The sequence below is a fragment of the Octopus sinensis genome, linkage group LG1, assembly GCF_006345805.1.
Source record: "Octopus sinensis linkage group LG1, ASM634580v1, whole genome shotgun sequence".
Taxonomy (NCBI): Eukaryota; Metazoa; Mollusca; class Cephalopoda; order Octopoda; family Octopodidae; genus Octopus; species Octopus sinensis.
In genome coordinates this window covers 95,920,528-95,941,234 of record NC_042997.1, presented here as the reverse complement: position 1 = coordinate 95,941,234, position 20,707 = coordinate 95,920,528, and the positions used below count along the sequence as shown (strand labels likewise).

At 35.1% G+C, this 20,707-nt stretch overlaps 1 protein-coding gene across 3 annotated transcripts in view; it reads left to right on the top strand.

Moving 5' to 3' along the window:
* LOC115218117 (corticotropin-releasing factor receptor 2-like) overlaps positions 1–17,841 on the top strand; it is a 430,528-nt gene extending 412,687 nt beyond the window's left edge. For 2 of the 3 annotated variants that reach the window (XM_036503119.1, XM_036503118.1), the window contains 2 exons: positions 2,353–2,394; positions 16,878–17,841. In XM_036503119.1, coding sequence (XP_036359012.1) covers positions 2,353–2,394; positions 16,878–17,186 — 351 coding nt within the window. In that variant the 3' untranslated portion in view covers positions 17,187–17,841. Of the gene's footprint in view, positions 1–2,352; positions 2,395–8,932; positions 8,969–16,877 lie in introns of those variants that run through there. The other variant, XM_036503122.1, reaches the window with a different exon arrangement.
* The last annotated feature ends 2,866 nt before the right edge of the window (positions 17,842–20,707 follow it).

Genomic DNA, 20,707 nt, shown 5'->3' with positions numbered 1-20,707 from the left:
TATATATATATATGCAGTACATATATGTATATATAAACATACATATGCCGATATCTTACGATGTAGGCATGCACACGAGTGTGTGTATCTATGTGAGTGAATGAGACTATTTTATTTCTGTGTGTGCGTGTGTGTGTGTGTGTGTGTGTCTGTGTGCTTCTGTGGCTGTATATTTGAACCAAGTCAGTCTGGTATTATCTGCACAGCTCGAAGTAAGGTGAGTAAAAAGCAAATAAGTTACAAGGATATCGAAGTATTTAGTGTATTACAGGCGTTCAAGGGGATCCATTTAATTGATCAATTCGAGCATTAAATCAATTTGAAATACACCGTCGTTTTTGGATGCATAAGACCAACCAGGTTTTCAACATACAAGATATTCCATTATAAATGTTTAGCAAATTTTTCATTAGAACTAGAGAACAAAAATAATTACATGCCGGTTGCTATTATTGTAGCAGTATTAACTTAGGGAGAAAAAGCTCCAACAATAATTTGGAGGCGCAGAAGAGAATAACAATGGGGGTAATGAAATGGTAATATATCTATCTACTTATCACCATCAAAAGATCTGATGCAGCTAGAATTCCACGTCCACTAAGAATTAAAACCACTGGGAATTGACAGTTAAGGTTTAGCTGCTGATCATAAATTAATTAATGCCATATATTCTTCCCTACACCTAATTTACTGTGGCTATAAATTCGCTATGACTACATAAAGGAACAAGTCTCAGAAGATAGTAGTAAGATAGTGATATATGCCCAAAAGAGGGAGGGTAGGGGTGACATAAACTATTTTATTTTTATCAGTTAAAAGGCACCTAAAATAGAAAACAAAGAAAGTCACTATGGGCAGGTGGAAAGGGCATACCCAAAATTTAACAAAATTTATATATTATAATATTTTGTAAAACAAATAATAAAGTTTTAAAATTCAGAAAGGAAAATAAGGATCCAATAAGAGAAGAAGGATATATAAATCAATTTAAGCCCTAAAAAAGTAGAGTGCTTTCATATAAAATAGAACCCGCATAATGCTTCATCCAAGCAAACTGTTAAAGTGGTCATGATAAAACCAGTCAACAATGAAGCCATAATTAAATTAGGATTTCATCCGAGAAGGATTTACACATTTTCTCTTGACAGAAAACCAAGGATTAAAAACAAAAAATGAGGTAATCACTTTTATAGCAGATAAACGTATTTAAAAAAAAAAATCTTCGGAAAATATAATTCTATAAAAGGTTTCCAACATTATGAAAAATCTTAAAGGATGCGTAGAAATCCTTCACCATCTTCACAGGTATTAGATGAATGTGTCAGAAGGCCTCCAGGAAAGCGAACGACCCATATTACATGACAAAATCAGTGACGTTTGGGGGCTTTAAAAAGTCTGATGCTTTATGGATACATAAAAAGCGATGGTTCAAGGAATTTAGTTAAAATTGACAGTAACTTGAATAGGGCCAGTTACATCGAGTACTGCAGGACAATTTGATACCTGAGTTGGATGAAGGTGAAATTATTCAGCATAACGGAACTCCATGCTACAGATCGCGTGCAGCACTTCATAGTTTGACTGATGAAGGTGTTACCGTACTGAAAGATTCGCCTACTCAGAGCCCTGACTTAAATATCATTGAGCAAATGTGGACAGAACAAAAGAGAAGTGTTCGTCAGAAGAATCCATGCAATCTCGAAAAGTTGTAAGAGCTCAGCCACAGAGAATGACATCTCACACCTGTGAAGATCGTGAAGGATTTGTACGCATCTCTTCCCAGACTCATTGACGCAATTACTCAAACTAAGGGAAGACACGCGAAATATTAACAATGTACAGTAACTTCTTCAAACATATATTATGTAATGAATTTTCATTATAGGCATTTTTCTGTCTTAAAACACTATATCTTGATTGGTCAATGGGAGGTAGCTGAAAACTTTTGCACGGTCATTTTTGGTGGTCGTCTTGCATCTTCCCTTCTCATTCAGAACCTCTATTATATAATACAATGATTAGGTATGGAAATGATACCAACAGGGCCAATGTTTCATCCGCAAAAAAAAAAAAAAAACCCAATAAGAAACATCCACTTACAATTTGGCAATTAGTAGAAATTTACAATAGTTTTAGAGTGGACGAAGGCTTTTTCACGGTACTGTATATATAGTTCATGATAACTGCAAATATATAAATACATTTACAAGATTATTATTAGGCAGTAATCTTCCTAGAATTAATATAAGACAATTATGAAAATATTTAACACCTACGCAACAGTTATTAACTGTTTTTGTCTCTATTTTGAATTTTTATAATATCTGCATATAATTTACTTTTTCTTTGCAGGGGATCTTTGTTGCTCTTCTGTATTGTTTCTTTAATGGTGAGGTATGTATAATAATTACTTGTATTCTTCTGTAAAAAGAAAAATTGCAAATGTTTCCTTCAGTTCTTTTATACATCTGTAGTAATTTAAATGATTTTTATGCAAATCCTAGTGTCAAAGTTGTCAGATAGGAATAAGATGTGGTAAGATTTCTGGTATCAACGCTGTCGAGTCGAATGTCACAAGACTCCTAGTTATCGGAAATGTTGTAGAAATAAGTTGTAAGATTTCTATCCGAAATTTTACAATTAAACTATTGCTGCCCAAATTCATCTATCTTTTATCTTTTAATTACTTCAGTCATTTGACTACGGTTATGCTGGAGCACCGCCTTACTTTTTAAACCTAGTACTTATTATATCGTCTCTTTTTCTGAACTGCTAAGTTACGATAACCTAAATACACCGGACCGGTTATTAAGCGGTGATTCGGGGACAGACACAGGCACAAAGACACACACACATGCACACATTATATATATGTAATGTACGATGGGCTTCTTTCAGTTTCCGTTTACCAAATCCACTCACAAGGCTTTGATCGATCCGAATCGATATGTATATATATATATATATATATATATATATATATGTGTGTGTGTGTGTGTGTGTGTGTGTATGTATATATAAATATGTGCATATATATATGTATATATAGGTATGTATATATATATATATATATATATATATATATATATTATATATATATATATATATATATATATATGTATATACATATATATATATATGTATGTATGTATGTATATACATATATATAATATATATATGTGTGTATGTATGTATATACATATGTATGTATAAAAGTATTTAGCTTTGCTAAAAATAAAAGTCAAAGCACTCCGAAGCAACAAATTTAACACTATATTTTCACAAGCATGGTTGGAAAAAATAAAATGGAATGAGGATGGCGTCTTACAAGAAGGGATATAAGGTAACTTGATATCATGATTTCGTATTTAGCGCTAAAAACACGCTTCATTTTCCTCAGTCAAGTATACTAGTAACAAACTCTTATTCATCATTTCAACCAATGTCTGTGTTCGTTTCAGTGCTCAAACTGCATTGCAAAGAAAAAAAAGAAAGAAAGAACGAACGAATTAAGTGAATACAATTTTTTTATAAAAATAAAGAAAATTAATATTCATGTGAGATGTTAATGTTTGCGGCATTGGTACTGAAACGAACACATATATTAATTGAAGTGATATAAATTCATTTGTTACTAGTAGACTTGACTCAGGAGAATCAAGCGTGCTTTAGGCGCTAAATTCGAAATCACGATATCAAGATAACCAACATTCATTCTTGCAATTTTACAGAGGCAAGAATGCAATCCTTATTTTGCTGTATTTTTTTCAACCATGCCTGTGAAGATAGTGTGTTAAATTTTGTAGCTTCGTAGTATTTTTTTTCCCATTTTTTTTCCATTTTTCTATTTCCTGTTTTCCCTATTATAATTGAAGGCAGCACAGCCAGGGGACTGAAGTCTTGTATAAAGATAAATGGAGAATAGGACTTTTCTTTTTCTTAAAAAAAAGAAGCGAGAAAAAGAAGAGAGAAATAAGAAATAGACTACACACTACTACACATTCAGTCGTCAATCACTAAAAAAAATTAATACAGATATAATATTCTTTTGTGGTTCCACAAGAAGCAATAATAGAGGATTACTTCGCATGTGCAAATTCATTTTAGAGCATCCAATTTTATAAAACTCATCTTATTTACTTTTATTGTAAGATGTTTTGTTTCAATAAAATACCTGTCCTGAACAAAGTGTCTAAAGTGTTTGAGGCTAAGAGTGGTTTTTGATAATTTGCTCTTATATAAAAAACATTTTTTTTTCAGTATATGTACTTTTTCTTAACCCGAACACCATAAGCTGTGGGTTCATGATGCCAACATGTAGGCATTTTTCATATTGCAGATCTAAGAAGCATTGCCAAAAGGCTTGTACGTGTTCACAATACCAAACAATTGTAATATTGTCTCTACTTCACGTTGACAAAAAAATGCACAGGTTGCTTTCAACTAATTTGATCTTAAATACAAGAGAATTAATTGTTAAAATATGTATAATTCCAAAAACAAGCGATTACTAACAATATTTCGGCTGCAGGCATTTTTCGATTGCTTCTTTAGTAGCCATTTCAATTATTTTCGTTTTGAGTGAGAAGGCCTTGTACACTATTGTATGCCTCTTTGTGATGTGCATCATTTCCCCAGGTGGGATCTGTTTTACATTGGTTCCCTTCTTTTGCATTAAACACTTGTATTTCTCCAGCTCGTCCGAGTCAACCTGTGACACCCGCAACAGACGCAAAGTTAAATTTGTTATTACTATTTTTCGGGTACATTTCCTTTTGTATTTCTTGTTCGGATACATTCTCCTTTTCCCTCGCTTCGTGACTTGGGAGTGGGGAACATTTCCTGATATGGTTCGTCTAATAGGATTACTTGCATCTCGTTTTCCGGTCAGGTATCCATGTGTAAAGATTTTACACAAAAAGAGAGTAAATAAAATAATTGGCCCTTAATAGGGGGGATTCAGAAAAACATAACCTTGCTAACGCAGGTAGTATGTTGGTAAGACATAGAAAATAGCAAAAGGTGGTAACAAATCAAGAATTGGTAAGAATTTATATAACAAAATAGTTCAATAAGGTAAACCTGCATTCAATTCAGGAGCAGGAAAAAGAGACGTCTTAAAAAAAACACCCTTGTTATAAATATTTTAAAAAATATATATATCTATTAATTTTGCCTATTTTAGCTTGCGGCCACAAACATTAATATCTCTGATGAGTATTAATGTTCTTTATATATATATATATATATATATATATGTCCAAATAGCGGAACAAGAACGTAGCGTAAGACAATGAAAACATACGGACAGATGGACAATACAAAGACGTACAGGAAAACCAGGACGGAACACTCGCAGCTTTCCATCCCATCAGTGAAATTTCCACTCATCATTACAGTGTCGGCCTGTTACACTTGAGAGCATTCAAAATTGGTTGACCCCAAAAATTGAAGCTAAGGGCATTGAATTTTGGGAAGAAAGCAATTGAATATGAGAGGCAACACGAACAAAAAAAAAACGAGAAAAGAGAGAAAAATGTTACACGATTACAAATACAAACAACAAGAATAACAACAGGTGTCTTTCGACTAAAAGGACAAGTTAAGTTAGGCTTGCGTGCGAAGTGGATGCCTTGCAGCCACAAATATAGATGAACGTTAGGAGACAAGAAAATAAGGTGTTGTGGGAGTTGCGGTCAGGCCAAGAAAGAAAGATCATGCTTCGCTGAGCACCGGTCACTTTCGAGGAATAGAGAGAGGTAGGGAGCAAGGAGATTGAAGAATTAGGGAAAGAACTAAAGAGGGAGAGAGGGACAAAGGAAAAGGTGTAAGGGAGATAACAGAGGAAAGCAGAGAGATTTATATATATATATAGATATAGTTGTGTCTGGGGATAGTCATTCTCTTTTAATGCCTTATTATTTAACAAACTTACTGGGAAAGTTTCCACTCATTTACTTATTTTTCTAAAATTTTCGTTGCTTCATGCAGCCTTTTCGATAGTCATTGACTCTGTCCGTTACCTGAGCTGCGTTCATTTTGTTTCGTTCTGCGCATGTGTGTGGATCAGTGTTTATGTGCATACACATGCATGTAAATGTGTGTATGCATGTATGTATGAGTGTGTGCGCGCGTGCATATATGCATGTACGTGTGTACGTTTGTATGTATGTATTCTGCATATCCACGTCTTTCTGTTTGTGTGTTTGTGTGTGTTTCCATGTGTGCGTATGTGTACCTCTGTCTCATTGTGTGTGTCTGTGTGTGTATGGGTTTATGTGACTGTGTACTATGTCTGTATGTATGGATATGTATCTTCTGTGCTACAAGGAGATTTATTGATCTCCTGCTCAACTGCGCCCAACACATAATAATCAAGGGGGTTGCAGTCTGGGGCCAGATGTTAAGAGTGATGCGGTCGCAGAAATTACCTGAGAGCCATGACTGGGTTCTACTGCTGGTGTGGCATGGTGCATCGTCTTGTTGCCAGATATAGGATCTTCCAGCAGCCACCCTCTTGACCCAGGGCAGCACTACCTCCTCAAGGCACCTGATGTAGGCCTCTGTGCAGAATCTTAGGCCGTGTGGAACGATGAATGGAGACATAACGTCGCCATCACTAGTGATCACTCCAAACACCATGACGTTGAATCCATGTTTGAGTTATATCATTCTCAGTATGTTTTGGTGACACAGCAAGCTAACGGTTGTTCTATGTGTTCATTATCTGCTCCTGGCAGAAATTTTTCTCGTCTGAGAAAAACTAACGCATGTTTGGTTGCAGGGAATGCTTGTTGTTGCTCAAAAGCTTCTTAGCGTGGTATTTTCTCATGTTCGTGATGGCTTGGGATAACACTTGGCCCTTTCTCATCTTGTATCAGAATACAGCATGTCTTCATGCGCTACATGCCTGATATGAAACTCACATATTCCCATGTCGCTGGCGATAGATCTGATTGACTTGGAGGGATCGCTGTTAATCATGTTCTGGATTTCACCAACAAATTTAGGAGTTCTTTTCTTATCAGAACAATTAGAGTGAATTTTCCGAGCTGCCGTACTTTCTTAATCATCATTAGACTAATCCAACTCTTTCCGAATCTCCTGCGTTCACACCCCAATACTCTGAAATGTTCGCACTGGCGCTTTCGGTGCGAATGCCAAATAGTACATGTCGTTTCCAAATTTCTGACAGAGTGAATTGCGTCATGGGGCTTGTTTTCTGACAGACGGTGCCCAACAAATCCCTACTGTACTGTGTAGCCGACAAAATCATAAACAGACCACGTGCATGCGCGAAATTAAAAATATTAAATGGCGAAAATTTACCCATCCCACCCTGTAAATCTATCTATCTATCTATCTATCTATCTATCTATCTATCTAATCTATCTATCTATCTATCTATCTATCTATCTATCTATCTATCTATCTATATATATATATATATATATATATATATATATACATATTTATATATAAGAGAGTTCGTGTGTGTGTGTGTGTGTGTGCGCGCGCGCGTGTGTGTGTGTGTGTTCATGTATGTTCCTTACGTATTCGAAAATTGAGTTGCCGATTTTGATGTATGCGGTATCAAAATATTCAGTAATCTTTCGGCTGCCAATTAAACTTTATTTTTATTTATATATTTGCTATGTTATCTCAACAGCCAGCTGTAGTTATTTGAGAGACATTGCTCTACCGCGATCAAGTTTCATTAGAAAATGAAAATCGGTTCAACACTTTCAATTTGAACCAATATTACGAAGTGTTACATCACGTGGGTAACAATGTGTGAATAATGAAAGTAATGTTTCTCCGAATTAGTCACATCTGTACTATACTAAATGAAGCTGCTTATCTATATATATATATATATATAAAAGAGTGTTTGTGTGTCACTTACTATCTCTCTCACATGCACACGCACAAGCACGCAAACATCCAAAAAAATACATACTTATATATTTATGTACGTTTAAATGAAAGATAATGTGTGTGTCTGAGAAAGAGAGACCGTGAATGAGTGCCACTCGCACACAGACAAACACATACATAACAAGACACTTTCACTTACTCACTCACTCACTCACTCAATCATATACTCCCTCTCTCGCTCACGCACACACATGTCCATTTCATATACACATACATACTTGTTTCACTTTCTCCTCTCACTTTCTGTTCACTTCAAAGCATAAAAAGTAAGTAACTTTTACGAAAATTTACGAGCAATCATAAGATCCCATATGATTGACCATATGATCGAGTTGACATCTTTGCTGTTTCAAATGAAAGAACGCAATAAAACAGTTTCCTTTAACACACGCATGCACACACACACACACACTCACACACACGCACACACTCTAATTAAAATGCTGTACGAATTATGTTATTTCTTGTTGTGAGCACGCCCAAAATTGCAGCTCAAATCCAATTAAAATGACATTTTTCTATTCTGTAATGCTTGATCTTCAATATAAACTTAAAAGGAAGTTTTCCCAGAAAGCCTGTCCTTTATCTGTTGTTTCTAGCAAGTCCGAGGTGACATTTGCGTGTCCTACCCTATTTTTCTATAAAATTTCTTCCGACTCCTATGTTTTCGATTTTAATTTTCTCTCTCCCCACCCACCAATTTCTTCCTTTTTTTTTACTTTCTTCCAAATTGTTTTGTTAGTAATCCACGAAGAAAAAAGCAGAGTATGAAATTTTCTTCTCCCTTTCTTCTTAAAGAAGCACTAAAATCTCCTTCCCAAACATCCACCCATCACCTAACCCTTTTTTAAACAGCTACAAACTCCCAATGTTTCACTTTTTGGCTTTTTGGAATGCGGATAAGTTTCTTTAGAACTAATGTCGTTTACCTGTTGTTTCTAGCATGTCGGGTTTTGTAATGAAGGTCTGGTAATTTTTACATCTGCTATTTCAGTACAATTCTACGCAATTCTGATGCGAGAAACATCAGACGAAAGTGAAATATTGGGAGGTTTTAACTTTTTCAAAGCAGGTAGCTGATGGATGGGCAAGGTGGGGGAAGGGACATTGAATGTTTCTTTAAGAAAAATTAAACTCAGCGAAAATATATATTTCTCAGATTTTATATTGTGTTCTGGATAAAAAAAAATTTGAAAATTTACAAATTAAGAGATTGTGATGGGGACGGGGGAAATAAAAATTTTGAAAATACGATTTCTGGGCAAAATCGTATTAATCCCCTTTTAAACGAGGAAATAATACTTAGTTTGGGATCTCTCTTAAGAACAGAAAGCACTTTTATGCAAACTCATGGAAATTTTACCCTTTCCGCTTCACTTTTAAACAAATAACAACTTCTGTTACGCCAGCAATACAGTTCATTATATATATTTCACTATATATTCTGTCTATAGGAAAGGAATAAATAATACAATATGGCTTAGGTCATAACACCCGGGTAACGCCAGGATGAATTGCTAGTATATATATATATATATATATATTTGTCGTGTCCTGTACTCACGTATATATATTTATATATGCATGTATATATACATGTAGATGTAGGTACGTACATATATGTATATATGCATATATATTTTATTTATTACACACACACACACACACACACACACACACACACATATATATATATATATATATATATATATATAGGATAAATGTAAAAAAAACACAAACTGGGACAAGAACGCAAAACATTTAGAAGACGATACAAAAAACAAAAAAAAAACGGACGGGATATTCGAAGCCTTCGATCTTCAGTCAAAAACCGGATCATCTTCGCAATTTCGACTGATTAATTTTGGGATTGCGCCGACCTGGCCAGCTCCAAAGGAAAATCTAAGCTAAGTGCATCAGATTCCTTGGAAGAAAGCCTCGAATGTGTACAAAACAAGGACGGGAACGGATAAGAATACAAAAATACGTAAAAATAATAATGATAACACGAATAAGAATACGAAAATACGTAGAAACAATAATGATAATAATAATAACAAAAACAGGACGTTACAGACAGGTGTCTTTACGACAGGACGGGTAAACTTGAGCTGGCGCATTGAAAAATTGCCTAAAGTCGAAGAGAGAAATAAAATGTGTCTGGCCTATACGGCTGTTGATCACGAAAAGGCAGGACAGCAGTCCAAAAGTTAGTCACGAGTGAGCGGGACAGAGGAAGAGAGAAAAAAAGGGAACAAGGAACAAAGGTGGAGGAGAGGAGAGAGAGAGAGAAGAGACGGGTCAAAGTGGAGTGCAAAGTGTGAAAGGCAGAGAAATGTAAGAGAGGGGGAGAGAGAGAGACAGTGTTGTAGAGTCGTACCATGTATTAGAGAAAAAATGTTTTTCACATACAATATCAAAAAGGGGGTACGGGCACCGCCATATAAAAGATAAATGTAAAAAACACACAAACTGGGACAAGAACGCAAAACATTTAGAAGACGATACAAAAAAAACAAAAAAAAAACGGACGAGACATTCGAAGCCTTCGATCTTCAGTCAGAAACCGGATCATCTTCGCAATTTCGGCTGATTAATTTTGAGATTGCTCCGACCTGGCCAGCCCCAAAGGAAAATCCTAAGTCAAGCGCATTAGATTCCTTGGAAGAAAGCCTCGAATGTGTACAAAACAAGGACGGGAACGGATAAGAATACAAAAATACGTAAAAATAATAATGATAACACGAATAAGAATACGAAAATACGTAAAAAACAATAATGATAATAATAATAACAAAAACAGATAGATAGATAGATAGATAGATAGATAGATAGATAGATAGATAGATAGACAGATAGATAGATAGAGAGAGAGAGTGAGAGAGAGAGAGGGAGAGAGAGAGAGCGGAGAGACAAATAGACTGACACGCGGATGTACGGTGGGCTTATCAGAACATCTGTCTTTATAATTCCACTCTGAAACACGCAACTGCTCTTGTTTTATGCTGGGAAAATAAATAATACCGCTAAATGTAATTAATTAGTTTGCCCCAAAGCTTCTGTAGCTGATGCTGTCAATAGTAATCGTTTAGGCTGTGTGTACTGTAAAGTAAATGAATTAATTGAAATGCCAGATGCAAGCTGTATATATATATATATAAATTTTAGTCGATTTGGATGTGGATAAAACAGAGACATTAATGCTGATCTATTATTCAATTTTAGTTGGGGAATATTTAATCCGTAGGGCAACAGAAATATTTGTGGTGTTGGGGAACTACAAGTTTAGCAAATATCCTCAGATTTTCCTTCATAATTTCAGTTCATTAGAAGAATAAGTAATTATTAGCTTTTTAATTAAAGCTCTTAAATTCCGTTCAATACAGTTAATGCTTACCGTGTAATTTGAAAGTCCAGTTGTTCAATAAAAACATGTGCATAGAGAGAGGGATGGGGGAGAGGGGGTATCAAAGTGGGGGGAAAGGACTGGGAGGGAGGGGAGTGAGAGTTTGTTTCTAAATGAAAATTCCAAGGAGGTGCAGTAGCGAATGATTTTCATAATAATCGATTGTGTAAGGTTCTTGCAGTTTTGAACAAACGTGCAGATGTGAGAGGTTGAATAGAATTGTTCTTTTTTTCTTTGTGAAGAGGCCATCGGTAATCACGTTCAGAGGAATAGACACCATTAAATATCAGTTACAAAACTAATGTGATACACGTATGAGCAGTCGAATTTTCCAATCAGCATCTCTCCTTTTGAAAGCAAAATCAGAATGTAATGTTATTTGGCTTATATCACTGATGCATAATAAGTATTATGGCACACATTGTGACTTGTATATCATAGAAATATAAATGTGAGTGTTGTCTAACCTTGTTGTTAAAGTGTAGTCAGTCGATGTAGGTTGCTATGAAATGCCACAGTATCATAGTACAAACAAGACGTGTAGCAGTTATAAGTGTATCGTATCAACAGGACAAGCGTTAAGTTATACGCGTAAGGATATGATATCAATGTATACATTTCGTAGGTTAGCAAATGTACAAATTTTTTGAGATACGATCCGGGTATAAACTTTCAATATAATGGAGAGGGGAAACTATACCTCAAATTATATAAGTGTTGAAAGTAGTCAGTTATATCTTATAATAAAGAAAATGCGGATAATCATATTGGTTTCAAATTTTGGCACACGACCAGCATTTCCAGGGAAAGGTGTAGGTCAATTATATCGATCGGTATTCATTTTATCGATCCCGTAAAGGATAAAAGGCAGAGTCGATCTCAGCCGGTATTTATTTTATCGATCCCGTCGGGATGAAAGGCAGAGTCGACCTGACGTGAATTTGAACTCAGACTGACGAAATAGCATTAAGTTTTTGCCGGACGTGCTAACGATACTTCTTTCTTTATTGCCCAAAAGGGGGCTATACATAGAGGGGACAAACAAGGACAAACAAAGGGATTAAGTCGATTACATCGCCCCCAGTGCGTAACTGGTACTTAATTTATCGACCCGGAAAGGACGAAAGGCAAATTCGACCGCGGCGGAATTTGAACTCAAAACATGAAGACAGACAAAATACATATTTCTTTACTACCCACAAGGGGCTAAACACAGAGAGGACAAACAAGGACAGACAAATGGAATAAGTCGATTATATCGACCCCAGTGCGTAATTGGTACTTATTTAATCGACCCCGAAAGGATGAAAGGCAAAGTCGACCTCAGCCGAATTTGAACTCAGAACGTAGTGGCAGACGTGCTAACGATTCTTCTAGCTCACCGTCCTTCTGCAGATAATAATATTAAAATGGTATTATTCGCGCCAGTTGCTACGCTACAAATTGTTTCATGAGCTAGAAAGTTTAAAACGAATGATATTTGACACCAAATGCGATATTTGCCAGTAATTATGATTAATAACATCATTTTTCATCATTTCCTTGTATCAATCATTATACTGCGGTCATACTGGCGCACCTCTTTGTAGAAAATACCACAGCACTTATATTTTTTTAAATGCCGTGCTTATTCTATCGGTATCTTTTTCAGAACAGCAAAGTTGCGAGGAAGTAAACGCATCAGCACCGATTGTCAAGCGATGGTGGGGACATACACAGACACAAAGACAGACAGAAACATACACACACGCACGCACATATATACACACACATATACACGACGGGCCTCTTTAGCTTCTGTGTACCAAATCCACTCAAAAGGCTTTCTGCAAGAGGCTATAAGTAGCACGCAGTGGCACTCAACCCGGACCGTATGGTTGGGAAGTAAACCTCTTACCATATAGCCATGTTGGCATTTATATTGTTACGTATATCAGCATTCATAAAGTAAAAATCATAGAAAGACTTCACATTTTTAATAATTAAATCATTTTCAAATATTCAGCTGCGTCACATACTCTTAATACCACGTTCAAACGTCTTCCTAATACACAATCTTTATGCGAATTGCATTAATAATTTCACAACTCTTTATAGTATAAGACATTTATAACAATAACAACCAGTTTTAATTCATCATATAATGAATAATTAGAGAATAAAGAAAATAACCTGCCGGTTAATATTTTTATTTATAGCATTGAAAGCAATTTTTAATGAACGAACAGATATAATAATTTTATAAAATATATTTATATTCAAAGTTTACTGTGGAAAAAATATGTTATCTTCGCTGGAGTATTTTCACTAAAATATTTGTTACATTTATTTTGAAATAGATTTACGAATCTAAACTTATACCCTTCGTTGCACTAAAGGAGATAATGGTATTTCAAAAGATAAATTATTATGATGAGTATAAGTACAATGGTCGCATGGCGTGGAATAATAGTTATGATTTATCTTCCGGGTGCAACTGAAAGAAGAAGCGTATTCTCAAGTGCAATGCAATCAAAACAATTCTGTGCTTCTTGTAAGCTACATTATCGAATTTCTTTCGACTTTGAAGACTGTGCGCGAAGAAGTAATGGAAGGACCACATTGGGGCTTCCACATAGGTTATTTATCCTTATTAAATATTTAATGTCAGTTAATGAGTTTGTAGAAACAACAGAGCTGTGGGTTTAATTTTACAATATCTAATAGCTCTGTTGATTGTTTTCCTACTTTCAAGCAACATCTGAATTTGAAAAGATTGTCAGGCATAATATGAATTCAATATCTGCAAGACATAATGGTATTATTATTACCGTATTAGTAAATTTACGTAATAGTCTTCGACAACTGCATTGTCAGAACCTTTCTTCCAACAGTAATCATTTGCAAGTTCGAGAAAATAAATATGAGACTGATTATACCCAAGAATTCTACAACGTGTACATTTCCTAAGTTAGTTGTACACTGCATGGTAGCAATTTATAAGTATGTGCACTTAACTTACGAGTGTGAAGTGCGTTAGTGGGGAGCCTTGCAATTCAGCGGTAAAAGGATAAAAGAATAATAATTCTATAATTCTTCACATGCTACCTTGATATACTGCCACCTCGGTCAAATAAGCTTAATTATACCCATTTTAAAACGTTGTTTTTATCAAGAGAAGAACTAAACACATGCAAGCTCTTTCACATTTGAGAACACACACATAAACTTTGACACTCGTTGCGAATAATAGATGTACACAATGCTCGTCTCTCTTTCTATTTCTTTCCCACTCTCTCTGTCACTCTGCCTCACTCTTTTTACCGCAGTAAAAGAATGCTTAGAAGTAATATTCACACAAGTAAAGGAATCAAGGAAGTCATACTTTACAATTTTCTTTAGTTAACAATTTCTTTCACTCACTTCCCATAATAAATTTTCTATGTAGTTTATGTATTAGCATCAATTACCTTAGATGTAGCGCTAGCAAGCCTCGGGATTTCGGATATTATTCAAGTTTCATATTATGCAAGGTGAGAGGAGATACAGAATTAGACTAACTAACGTAGTATTTCCTAATTCAAGACTAAATTATGATTAGAAGGATACTTGGTTGCCATTTCTAATAGATAATATGGCTAAGTAGAAGCTGCCTCCATAAACTTGGGTGATTTTATAATGTTGTGCGCGTAATACACTTCTATGGGCAGTGAGAAAAAATGGGGTATTAAACCCTGTGATACATTGCTATTTGAATACAGCAAAGATGAATTGCTATTCAAATACAGTTAATTGATGCATGTTTACAAACACCGTCAACCATAATTAGTATTTAAATTATTATTTTAATCGTTGCCCCTTGTTTTATCTTAACTTAAGGTTATATTGAATTGATTATAGTATTTAGCTAAATAAAATGGACTGGAATTTATACGTTATGCACTTGCAATTTTTGAAGTTTATATCGTAAGTTATTTTTCTTAATTTACTATTTTAATGCTGAAGTAATTATAGCATTTTGAGTTAGAAAACAGTTACAATAGATAGTAGAATCTGAAATAAAATCATGGAATATGTACTTAGAGAAGCATAAGCATTAAGAAAAGCAGTATAATGTAAATGCAATGAAAGGCGATGACAGAATGCTTAGCACGCCGTTATATCTACGTTCGGAATTAAAATTTTGTCGGGGACATCTTTGCCTTTCGTACATTCAGGATATTTAAGAGAAGCTATTTCCTGTGTGATCACACTATGTACTGTTCCCATGCGTATATTACACACGAAACTTACGCTTTCTCTGAGTGTGCCTGTAATTTCAATACATCTCATATATGTCCGTATCGCACATTGGGTATTATGCCTATTCCTTTACTGCTTTTCGAGGCAAGCCATTTGTCTGAAGATACTAATCTCTTGTCTTCTTTCAGCCATACTAAAATCTTCGACTTTGCAAGCTTTTCCTGAACGCCTGCCAATTATAAAATTAAATTCCAAGGCTGGAATTTCCTCTCCTATTTCCCAATAGATTCAGCTCTAAGGAATAAATCATTAGCGCATCAGAATTTCAATGAGAAACCAGTCTTAAACTTCTCTGTGATGGTCTGTAGGGCTATAACGATTAGGAAGCGACTGAGTATTGGGCTTTTGGTGGACACGTACTCTCATGCTAAATTTCACACTAAAATCGTTGTTGACTCTCACTTTTCTTACTATATGTTTCTACTCAGATTGTACACTGCTCACATGATATGAAGATTTTATTCGCAATCTAGCTTTTTAGTTGTTCTTGCTGGAACCAAGTAACTTTCTAGTAACAACAACAATAAAATCAGCAGCTAAATCAGATTTTTCAAAAAACGTATTCAGCAAAACTTTTCGCATGACGTCGTAATATTTCAGAAATTAAAAAAAAAATTGATTTAAAATATTTTGACCTGCATACAATTTGTTCTTTGATCGTCTCTTAGAATAAGTTTATTTTTTAAAGCATTTTTTTCGTTTGTGAATAATGTTTTCGTTTTACTACTGCCTTCTTTCTAATTAAGTCCACACATTTCGACTACTTAGGAACAATAAAATGTCTTGCAAATATTCAAATTTTATGCTCTTTGAAAAAAGTATTTTGCTTTCTATGATCATGGCAAAATTGCAGAACTCGAGGAATATTCTGTTCATAATTTAACTTCTCTTCTGATTTTATTTCATTTTTTTCCTGTAAGATTTAGTCAACTGAAAATGCTTCTACTGCAATCTTTCAATTTTCATTAATTAACACAATAATGATAATTTTAAATGTTAGATATTGGAAATAATCACTCTAATTTCCTCGTTAACTTTATCAACATCTTTCATATGAAAACGCATAATTTCCTTTTATAAATATGGAGTATCAAATCTTGGCAAAATTACAGGCTTGAAACGCCACAAAGTTAGGTTGAAATGTACAGAGAAAAATTGAATATTACTTTGAAAAACAAAAATATATACTCTTTTATCTTAAAATGTATTTTCAAATTGTGTGAATATATTTTTCTAATTTCTCATCTTAAAGGTACAGTCTGTGATCACGAAAAAATGGCGAAGGTTTATGATCAGTCGAAGTATGAAACACAGCATGCGCCGTAGAAGCTCTCGTACATCATCTCTCTTTTTGTCACAATCAGATGTCGTCGCCATGATGTCTATTCGAAGTCGAATAAGGAATCAGAAACAATTTAAAAAACAGAGCAGTCGTTTACATGTTTACTCTTCAGGAAGTGCAAGCTTGGCAGAGCAATCAAATGGAAAAACTACTATAAGTAGCTTACCAAATTGCAAAGAGGGAGACGAACTACAGGATAGGACGAACCAATTTTTATGAACTTCATCCTTTTGATTCTGATTCTGAATAATTGAAATAAGCTGCAACCTAATTATCTCCTGCATTCTCCGGGATTTTGAAACATTATATTTTCCCATTCTATAACATTTAAAATTTTCTTTGTCATTTACTTCTGTTATAATTGTAATGATACTAAGTCAATATAAATAAGATAAAATTGCAATATAAAAAGTGCGTACGACGGTTGGTGTTAAGTAAACATATTACTTCAACATCCACAAAAATAAGTAAGAAAAAGGCCTGTCTTTCAGTAGTGATAGCTGTCGGCAATATGTCTACCATTGTGATATTTGTAAATATGCATTTGTTCATAAACAGACACAAGCAACCAAGGACTCACAGACACATATATACGCACACACAAGCAAACACATACGCACATACACACACATGGTCACACACTAGTACATACACTAGTACGCACTCACACGCAGTGTTGTAATGGAGCGCAAAAACACCGCGAAATGTTACTAAAAGGAAGTTTGTTTATTTACGTGTATATTCTCATATATCTATGGTTGTTTAAGGTGGGTTTATATTTAATGAAAGGAAATTGATTCCAGACATCTGCAACATGCACAGGATATCCATTTGAATCTCAGTTTGGGTCCCACAATCATTTCTGCTCTATAAAGATATATATATATATATATATATAGCGGCGTACTTTGGTCACTTATAAGTAAGTATACATTCTTCTAAAACTTGTACGACTCTATTTCTGTCTATCAGCCCTTTCACGCTTATTCGTTCATTCTACACTTCGTTCTTTGGTTCCCCCTCTCTCACATCTGTTTGCCTTCTCTTCTTGCTCACTTTTCCTCTACTTTTCCCTCCACCGTGTCCCTGTCATTTTTTCTCGTCCCTTCTTAATTCTTCTGTCCGTCTGCCTCTACCTCTCTCTCTTCTCTTCCCACCTGACCGGCGTTCGGCCTAGCCCGATCTTTCTTCCTTGGTCTGGTCGTTGTCCATGCAGCATCGACATTCCTCCTTGTACCTGTTAAATCTTGTATCCGTGCTGTAAGGCTTCATTTCCACACACACCAGCTTAATTTAATTCGTACTTAGTCGAAAGACTCCAGTTGTTATGTCTAATGCTCTTAGCATAGTTTTTCCTTGGGGCTGGCCACAATGGAGCAATCTCAAGTATAATCAGCTGAAATTGCAAAGATAATCTGGTACTCAAATGAAGATAAAAAAACTTCGAATGAACCGTCCTTGTTTCCTTTGTATCGTCTATCTGGATGATTTGTTGTCCCATTTTTGTATCACCTGACTGTCCGGATGTTTTGCGTTCTTGTCCCATTTTGTATATATATATATATATATATATATATATATATATATATATATATATATGTATATACATACATATATATATATATATATACATGTATACATACATATATGTATACATATATATATATATATTATATATATATATATATATATATATATGTAATGATAAATCTCAGAGCGAGTTATAAACAGTAGCGCTAACACATAGTGACGCATATTTGCCATTTGAATATGGCTAACCCCTAAGGGTGGATGCTACTGTAGTTTGTAGCCCCAGGAAGATATCTCCTCCAGCTGGCTATAGACACACTATCTGTGCCATATCAGTATTTTTGAAGGGAAGTCATCCTTCCCGTCTTCAACTTATGATACACACGGACTCGAGTTTCAAGGTGTTTACCTATCATCAGCGTGTGACAATCATAGTTGTCGACGAGAATTCAGTTTTCTCTCACAAATACATATACTTTTTCCAGTGTCGATTGACACTGATATTGAAAAAGTGAAATCAAACAATGATAAATCTCAGAGCGAGTTATAAACAGTAGCGGTAACACATCGTGACGGATATTTGCCATTTGAATATGGTTAACCCCTAAGGGTGGATGCTACTGTAGTTTGTAGCCCCAGGAAGATATCTCCTCCAGCTGGCTATAGACTCACTATCTGTGCCCTATCAGTATTTTTGAAGGGAAGTCATCCTTCCCGTCTTCTACTTATGATACACACGGACTCGAGTTTCAAGGTGTTTACCTATCATCAGCGTGTGACAATCACAAATACTGATAGGGCACAGATAGTGTGTCTATAGCCAGCTGGAGGAGATATCTTCCTGGGGCTACAAACTACAGTAGCATCCACCCATATATATATGTATGTATATATAAGTTGAACAAACATACACGTACCGATATTAAATGTAAATATACACACGCATTTTTAATGTATTCCCAAACAAAGGCAGAATTTTCCCTTTGCTTTTGTCTGGGGCGCTAATATATACCTATATAATCTTTTGCTTATTTTTCATGTTGTATAATTTTGAATCATCAATGTGAGTGTGTGTATATATGATACACACACAAGCACACAACACACATACATACACATACACTGCGTTTTATTAATCTCTTTGCTAAACTTTTTGGGAAGAAATATTTTCGATTCTCGTTTTATTTGCAATGTATTTATTTCTATCACATTCACACACAATCACATACACGCATCCCACCTTATAACCGTTGATATACATGTATACTCTATTATCACCGGTGTTCAAACCGAATATTTTGTGATCTGAGACATTATATCAACCTATTTTCATGTCCCTATACTCGGTTCTGCAAAATACTAACAATTTAAACTTGTCTGAACTCTTACTCTACCTCCTTATTCACCCTACACTGCACGCATCCACACACAATATATCACATTTTGCACTCCGTCAGTATGACACTTCATGTCTGTTGGATGGATGGAAATCCACAAGTTTTGTGCCATTCAGAGAAGGCATTACATGAGCACTTCCGCTGATTCATCGAAAGCAGTTGTGTCATTAAGTTCATTATTTCAGACATGACCTTCCACATCTCACAGAAAAATATCTCAAAACGCTATTGTTGTTCAGTCAAAAATTAAGATCCCAAACATCTCGAAATAAATATCACGCTTCACCCACACCGGTCAGCAACAATTCTTGTAAGATCATCGTCCGAACTGCATAAGTTACCTCCATACATTATAAAGTTTTCAAGCTATTCCACTTAAAAAAAAAATTGTATCAAGCCTTTCTGATTGCGTGACACTGTTGTCTCCACCAAATTTACGGAATACTTCTCTCTTTACTTTTTAACCATGGTGGTCTCGTGTGCAGTTCTTCAGCCGAGGAGCAATGAATACAGGACTATTATATTGTTCATCCAAATCTTCACTGTGCACAATAGATAAATCTCCCTATTTCTACTCCAACAAAATATCTACCGTGCTTACCACTAAAGTTCATCCGGCCACTTCAGAAGTTATAGATCCTGACAATGTCCATTCTGTTACCCACAACACTACGCCACAGATCTAGTCCTCAAATTCACTAAACGAATCTCTTTTTTCTTTCAAATAGATAGATTGGTCATTAAAAAAAGTTAACTATGCTCGATGTCCCAAAAGAACAGTCCTGCCTTGTTGTCCTCAGTTCCATTACCTCA